General features: G+C 38.0%; 1 protein-coding gene across 2 annotated transcripts; it reads left to right on the plus strand.

The window, feature by feature from the left end:
* Window positions 1–319: 319 nt before the first annotated feature.
* On the plus strand, window positions 320–8,413 carry C3AR1 (complement C3a receptor 1). Of its 2 annotated transcripts, none has more exons than XM_038576692.1 (2): window positions 320–476; window positions 4,908–8,413. In XM_038576692.1, the coding sequence occupies exon 2, from the start codon at window positions 4,918–4,920 to the stop codon at window positions 6,370–6,372; it is 1,455 nt and encodes a 484-aa protein (XP_038432620.1). In that variant the 5' UTR covers window positions 320–476; window positions 4,908–4,917; the 3' UTR covers window positions 6,373–8,413. The 2 variants fall into 2 exon arrangements, with proteins under 2 accessions (XP_038432620.1, XP_038432621.1); XM_038576693.1 differs by having other exon boundaries at window positions 400–555.
* Window positions 8,414–8,462: the final 49 nt, after the last annotated feature.

The raw sequence follows: 8,462 nt of genomic DNA on the forward strand, positions 1-8,462 counted from the left end.
CCCTCCTAGACTGTGAATCTCTCAATATTAGAACATAGCTTAATTAATCTGATTTTGGTATGGCATGTTTCTTTACACATAGTAAGCATTTAAGAGATGCTATCTGAGATTCATTACATGAGGTGGTCATACATCCCAACCACTCTGCACCTCCACCCTCACATACCATAGCATCATTTGTGTGCATTTCTAGAACACAAGCAAAAACCTATAAAGCGAGATGCACCAGTATAGAAGTATTTTCTCTTTAGCCATATTCTGTGTTCTGCAGAAAGCATCCAAGAATAATGTCCTCCCACTTCCGCTTTTTTACTTTTCTTATCTGAGACATTCAGAAGTGACTCACTTCGAAACTCATCCTGTGAAGTCAGATAAGTAGTCAAAAGTGTGAGTTGCATCTAACATGATCAAAACGAAGAGAGGGAAGAGGAATAGCTCAGCCAATTTCCTAAACATACTTCATAACTTGATTGTGGGTAAGTGTGAGGACCACACAGGATTTGTGGGGACCTCCAGATCAGTGCTGAGGCCTTCAGCTACTGTCTCAGGTTTTTGGTAAGAAAACCTAGATCCACTTGATAACTTGTGCTCCTTTTGCTTATTACTGATAATGGTTTGAGAGTCTATCTTCTCTTCCCCCCATTCCTTCTCTAAATTTCATTTCTTTTGTTTTATCCCCACATTCACTTTTCTTCTAAATATCCCACACTCTCTTTATCTTTGTTCTAATATATTCACTCTAGAACTAAGAGTGATTTTTCATGACATTTTTTTTTTCCTCTCTTAAATTGGCTATGTTTCTCATTCTGGACTTTGATTCCAGCTTTCTGCGATCGTTTTGTTTTTCAAATCAGTTGCTGTTTTATATTTTTTTCCTCATTCCATTTCCCCCCTTTTTTTTTCTTTTATTCTTTTGCTTATTCTTTATTGTTACTGATTCTGTCACCCTATTGTTAGTATTTGATTCTGGAATCTACTTTCTTTTCTTATCTTCTTGAATTTTAATTTCAGGATTTTCTTTATCCTTTTAATTACTTTTGGCCAATTTAGTGTTAAAAACTAAAAAGGAGGGGAAAAAAAGAAAGAGAAAAAATTCTACCGATCTTAAATGTAGAGGTATCATGCGCCAAAACACTTGGAAAAGTGTAAAAAGTGATCTTGTTCATCTGACTTTTAAGATTGATTCAAACAGGGCAGCCCTGGTGGCACAGCGGTTTAGCGCCGCCTGAAGCCCGGGGCGTGATCCTGGGGACCTGGGATTGAGTCCTGGGATCGAGTCCCGTGTCAGGCTCCCTGCGTGGTGCCTGCTTCTCCCTCTGCCTGTGTCTCTGTCTCTCTCTCTAGCTGTGTCTCTATGAATAAATAAATAAAATCTTAAAAAAAAAAAAGATTGATTCAAACATACTTTGATTTCAAGACAGATAATATGTGATATTTAAAATATAGCTCATATCAATGACTCTATTTGCATTGGAATTTTGCTCTTTTCAGTCTTTTTTAAACATTTATTTATTTATTTTAGAGGGAAGAGTGCAAGGGGCGAGAAGGGCACAGGGTGAGGGAGACAATCTGCAGCAGACTTTGTGTGGAGCAGAGTTCAACTTGAGGCTTGATCCCATGACCCTGAGATCAAGACCTGAGCCAAAATCAAGAGTCACTCACTTAACCAACGGAGCCACCCGGGCACCCCTCTTTTTAATCTCTGTTACTTCAGTTTGTTCAGTTCTTTGTAACTTTCCCTTTGTTAACAATACCAAAGCCTTTTTAGTTCTGTGGTTCTTTGTAGTAGAAAGGGTATTGGCATGACAGACACTGGATTTAAGATCTTAGAACCTCCTAATATGTGAAAGTCCCCTAATCTGCTGAGTTTCCATGTCAAAAACTGCCAATAAAACTAGAGACAAGAAAGGATGATTACTATGTTTCCTTTCAGTCTTAGCATTCTCTGATTCTATCCTTCTATCAGCATTTTATGGATCTCCACATGAATATGTGTATTTCTGTAGGACAGTGGATCAGAATAACGGGCATGCGCAACAAGGAAAGAAAGAATCCTGATAGGACTTGAATATTTGAGTAAGGCTATAGAGAGGGGAATGAGAACCACTTCTTCTTTTTTATTATTTTGTTGACTCAGTTATTTTGACTTCTGTTAATCACGGAAGACACATGACAACATTTGATTAGCTCAGCAGAACTAATTCCAAGTCACAAAAATATTTTGGGACTCTATGAAAGGAAACATAAAATGCTATTAGAGCCAGTAAGAACCAGAAACTGGAAAACAAAAGGGAAGTTAGAAGAGACAACATCTTTAATGGGTGAAATGGATAAGAATAAGAATTTTAAATTTAGCTGAAAAAGAAAAAAAGTAAACTCCTAAAACGAACATCCATCCCCTGAAGTAATCTTTGATCTTTATGTCATACAAGGCATTGTGCTAACTTCTGTAGAGCAAGCACTTAAGTACAAGACTCATTTTTACCATCATGAAATTTAGGGCCAGAAAAAGAGATAAGACAACCATGATAATAATTATAATACAAGATAAAAATGCATCATTGCACAGAGAATATGAAAGAAGTTCAGCATATACACACACAAATTCAAGAGGCTTAAGAACTAATTTCTGATTGAGACTCTAAAAGGAGGTTTCGAGGAAGAATAATATTTGAGCTTGTTCTGAAAAACGGCTAGAATTTCAACAGGTAGAGATTAAGGATGCAGGAGAGGGGAGATGAAGTTGAAGGACATAATTCCAGACAGAAGTAAATAACATTAGCCAGAATAGTGAGTTGTTCAAGAAAGCGATAAGGTAGGGTACATTTACATGAGTCTTCAGAATTGGAAGGGTAATGTCACCGAGGCCAAGAGAATGATGTGGTGGGTGAAGACAAAAAAAAAAAAAAAAAAGACGTTTGAATTTGTCATTTAGAGATAATTCTAGCCCAGGGATGGGGCAGAAGACAAATTACAAAGGATTAAAAAAATTATGATTAACAAGGGGTTAAAATGCAGACCCTGAAACTAGCTAAAAAAGAGAAACTATGCTTTAAAAAAAAGAGAGAGAGCGACTTAAGAAACATAACATTCCAATACAAAGTGTGATCCTAGATTAAGCTGTAACTGTGGACAAATCAGAGATAGAAAATACTTTGGGGACAGTTGGGAGGAAAAAAAAAACTAGATAAAGACTGAGTATTCCTTAAAGTACAATCTTACTGCATAATGTAGAGACTCACTGAAAAGGGAAAGCGGTTTGTAAAACAAGATGCGTGCAAGTTCAGAGCAGCATGATTCACAAGAGCTAAAAGGTGAAAGCAATTCAGATGTCCATCTGGAAATGAATGGATAAACAAGATGTGGTGTTTACATACAATGAAATATTATTTAACCTTAAAAAGGAAAGAAATTCTGACATCTGCTACAACATGGATGAGCCTTGAGAACATTATGCTGAGTGAGACAAGCCAGACACCAGAAGACAGATGCTGTATGATTCCATTTATATGAGTTGTCTCAAGTAGCCAAATACATGGTAACAGAAAGTAGCATGGTGGTTTGCAGGAACTGGGGAGAGAAGGAAGTGGGGAGCTGTTGTCTCATAGAATTAGAGTTTCAGTTTTACAAGGTGAAAAAGTTGTGGAGATTAATTGCATGATAATATGAATATACTTAACACTGCTGAACTTTATACTTAAAAGATGGTTACAGGGGCGACTGGGTGGCTCAGTTGGTTAAGCACCTGCCTTCTGCTCAGGTCATGATCCTGGGGTCCTTGGATGGAGTCCTGTGTCCAGTGGGGACTCTGCTTCTCCCTCTGCCTCTGCCTGCTGCTCTGCCTATGTATGTTCTCTCTCTGTCAAATGAATAATTTTTTTAAAATAAAAAATAGTTACAATGGTAAATTTTGTGTTATGTGTATTTTACCATATTTAAAGAATTTTTAAATATGCACAGAATAATCTAATTTTGTTAAATTTTGATTAAGAAAAATATGCATATATTTTAAAATGTGAATAACATTTTAAATACAAGAAAGAAATGACAGGCGATAAGGGAATCAGTGCAGAGAGAGTGAACAGTGCTTGAAAAATTTGAAAGCAAAAGGAAAAGATGAGGTTGTATCCAAAGATATAACTGAATCTACCTTTTTTTGTGGTAGTGAGTCCTTTGAAAATCTAGTAGAGGGAATGGATGGATCTTCTGTCCTCATAGAAATGAGAATATGTAAGCTTAAAATCCTACATGCCTCTTGAGGTGGTGATGGTGCTTCACAAAGCCCTTTCATGGATCTAATGTTGGGAACCTCTGGTCTAAGAGTTATTGTTCATCCATTTAGCTGATTTGTTTTCAATAGGGACCACAGAATGAGGAAAGGAACCAGTGCAGAATGAGAAATTGCAAGTGCAAGAAAGACAAGAAATGGACATTAATAGGGACTTCCGAATGAAATTATGATTTCAATACAAATTTTTTAAAGATTCCATTTATTCATGAGAGACACAGAGAGAGAGGCAGAGACATAGACAGAGGGAGAAGCAAGCTCCCCAAGGGGAGCCCAATGCAGGACTTGATCCCAAGACTCTGGGATCACCACTGGAGCCAAAGGCAGATGCTCAGTCCCGAGTCACCCAGGTGCCCCTTGATACACATTTATATTGATATGGTAGATTTTAATGATCACAGAATGTTTTTGTGGTCCAGTGTGAAGCCAAGGAATACAAACTACAACAGTGTGAGGACTTTTGTGGTTCTACATCATTATGTGAGAGGGTTATAATTCTAAGGACATGCTTTAAAAGAAAAAGATAGTTTTAATATTTTTTAATTTTTAATTTAAAAAATTTTTGTTTATATATTTTTAAATTTTGTTTATATTTTTTTGTTTGTTTATATTTTTATAGAAGTTTAGCAATGGAGGCTTTCTCTGCTGATAACAATTCAACGGACCTACCCTCACATCAGTGGTATGAACCCCAAGCCATTCTCTCCATGGTCATTCTCAGCCTCACTTTCTTATTGGGATTGCCAGGCAACGGGCTAGTGCTATGGGTGACTGGCCTAAAGATGCAGCGGACAGTGAACACAGTCTGGTTTCTTCATCTCACCCTGGCAGACTTCCTCTGCTGCCTCTCCTTGCCCTTCTCCCTGACTCACCTTGTTCTCCAAGGACACTGGCCCTATGGCTGGCTCCTCTGCAAGCTCATCCCCTCCATCATCATCCTCAACATGTTTGCCAGCGTCTTCCTGCTGACTGCCATTAGCCTCGATCGTTGTCTTCTGGTCCTCAAACCAATCTGGTGTCAGAATCACCGCAATGTGGGGACAGCCTCCACTATCTGTGGATGTATATGGGTGGTAGCTTTTGCAATGTGTATACCGGTGTTCATGTACCGAGAAACATTCACTGAAAACAACCATGACAGATGTGGCTACAATTTTTATCTCTACAGTTCATTTGATTATTCAGACTTCACCATTGATCTCCTGGATAATGGGTCTCTTGACAACTCCATTGTTCAGCTGCCTGGAGAAATGGATGATAGGTTAGAGTCTTTCTCTTTGCAAATAAATGATCTTCCTTGGACAGCCACCACTACCCTCCCTTCTCAAACATTTCAAAGACCTTCTCGAGAGTCACTCCTAATGGATTCAACTAAACTATCTAGTCAACATCCATATTATAATTTATTTAAACCTACTGATGAGGTCTCATCTACAATCCCCAGTGGCTTTCTCATTGAAGATCACAGAAATAACCCATTAGATAACTCTGATGCTTTTCTCTCTACTGATTTAAAGCTTTACTCTGGTACTTCCAACAATTCCTTATACTTGTATGAGTTATCCCAAGATTTCCAGGATGATTATTTAGGCCAATTTTCATATGACAATCAAGGACTAACAATACTGATGGCAATAACCATCACTAGACTAGTGGTGGGTTTCCTTCTGCCCTTTATTCTCATGGTGACCTGTTATGGCCTCATTATCTTCCGAATGCGACGGGGCCGCTTCACCAAGACTCGAGTCAAAGCTTTGCGAGTGGCCGTGGCTGTGGTGATTGTCTTCTGTATCTGCTGGGCTCCCTACCACATTGTTGGAGTCCTATCATTGTTTGTTGACCCAGGAACTGCCTTTGGAGAAGCTTTACTGTCTTGGGACCCTGTGTCCATCGCTCTAGCATCTGCCAATAGTTGCTTTAATCCCTTCCTCTATGCCCTTCTAGGAAAAGATTTCAGGAAGAAAGCAAAACAGTCCATGAAGGGCATTCTGGAGGCAGCTTTCAGTGAAGACCTCACACACTCTACCAGCTGTCCCCAAAGCAAAGTCTTTCCAGAAAGAAATAGTATCAGTACAACTGTGTGAAAATATGGAGGAGTTGACCCAAGCAGAAGTTCTTAGGTATTCACCCAGGTTAACATGTGTCTAAAACAATAAGAGATATCATAAGGTGGGGATTTCAGAAACCATCAAAGAATCAATCCATAGGTTCTCAAAGTATGATCCCAGACTAGTAGCATCAGCATCACCCACTAACTTGTTAGAATCACCTAGAAACTTGATGAATCAGAATCTCTGGAGATGGGATCCAGCAAGTGCTTTAACAAACTCTCCTGTTTCTAATGAATGCTAAATTTGAGAATCATTGTAAAAATTCGCTTATTTCTATCCCAAACTAAGCCAGTGAGATCAATAAGAACCTAGTCTGTTTTAAAATGATTTTTCCATCATGAAATTTTTTGTTTGTAATTGTCTAAACCCCCTCCCAGATTCTACTTAAATCTGTTTCACCTAGTCTCACCTGAGTGAAAGATGACCATTTCTTCATGGCTTTGTTGTGGTGGTGGCAATGTTTTTAAATGAAAAGAAGGTGCAAAAAAGAGAAAGTCTATGAAAACAAGCAGTTATGAGACTGAGTCTGGAACAGAGTACAATGTCAGATGCTTGCTATGTGCAATACTCCTGGATACAAGACTTGGGAATTCCAAGTTTCTATTATTACAACTAAATAAGCATCTACTGTGTGAAGACAGGCTGCTAAGTCATCTGAAAATTTCATCATAAAATTGGATGTAAGTGGTATTTTGGAGAGTTTTCTATTTGTTTCCTCAATCTGCCTATTGATAGAACCATCTCTCTTCCATTCCCTTTAAGTTCCTTTATTCCTCACTTGCCTCTAGATCTTCTTCCATATTAGATTTTTTGCATCTAATAATCTCTGATATCATAAGGTTCAAATTGCTCCCCTCCTCTTGCTTGAAACTAATATTTCCTAAGAAATTCATTTCAAATGAAAAGAGAAAGAGGGTGGAGGATGGAGCAGCAATCCTTGAATTCACTGCATAACGACTGAGGGCCCTCCAGGAATATCAACAAACTTCGTAAAGCATGGCTACAGGTGTTTATCATTCACCAGGTATATCTTTGGGTTTTTAAAATTTATCTTTCCCAAAGTAATACATGAACATAGTTTGAAGAGAACTCAAAGCTTATGATGCAATATAAAGTTAGCTGCCCCTCTGCCCAACCAAACCCTCCTCCCACTCCCATCTCACAGAAATAACACTTGCAACAATTTTAGACATTTCTTCTGATATTTACCATGATGTCATGTGCTTATGCAGCTAGTTTTTATATACATAAAATCACTTCTTGTCTTGAAAGATGAATTTTATCCACATTCATATTTTTTGCTTCTCCATCATCCGAATGTTCGTTAATCATCATACTTCAATTTGTTCTATCTGTGGATCCATTCCAACGATACATATGGCTTTCCTTCAATCCTTCTTTCATTTTTAGAAAAGTATTATTTAACTCTATCACCTTCTCATTTGTCTGTGTATATAAACTTTACTGTGTTAAACTTCTAAAAAATTTTTTAAGATTTATTCACTCATGGGAAACACAGAGCGAGAGAGAGAGAGACAGAGACACAGGCAGAGGGAGAAGCAGGCTCCATGCACGGAGCCTGACGTGGGACTCGATCCTGGGTCTCCAGGATCACAACCTGGGCTGAAGGCGGCGCTAAACCACTAAGCCACCCAGGCTGCCCAAACTTCTAAAATTTCAAGTTTATTTGTACCACAAATAAACCAAAGTGGAATATATTATTATCACCAAAGTGGAATTATCACCAAAAGTGGAATATAATTATTTAATCTAAAAAAAAAGAAAATGAGATGTTTTAGACTTGCAAGGCACTATTTGTTCAGTGATTGAGGTGAGGATCTAGATTACAAATAATTTATAAAGTACTATGCAGAAAAATTGCAAATAACTGGGAAGTCTTCAATTGTGAAGTAATAATGTCTGACATGATGTAAGATTGCAATGCCACCTTCCAATGTAACCTGCTTATATATTTGATATGAATAAATGCTTTCTCTCTTGTGGTTTCTTGCAAGACTGAGATTCGTGGATCCTCTTAATTGTTTGACATTCGGAATATATTG

The sequence above is a fragment of the Canis lupus genome, chromosome 27, assembly GCF_011100685.1.
Source record: "Canis lupus familiaris isolate Mischka breed German Shepherd chromosome 27, alternate assembly UU_Cfam_GSD_1.0, whole genome shotgun sequence".
Lineage (NCBI taxonomy): Eukaryota > Metazoa > Chordata > Mammalia > Carnivora > Canidae > Canis > Canis lupus.

Excerpts from the sequence above, each read along its gene's own strand:
- C3AR1 (XM_038576692.1), top strand. The coding sequence starts at position 4,918 with ATGGAGGCTTTCTCTGCTGATAACAATTCAACGGACCTACCCTCACAT.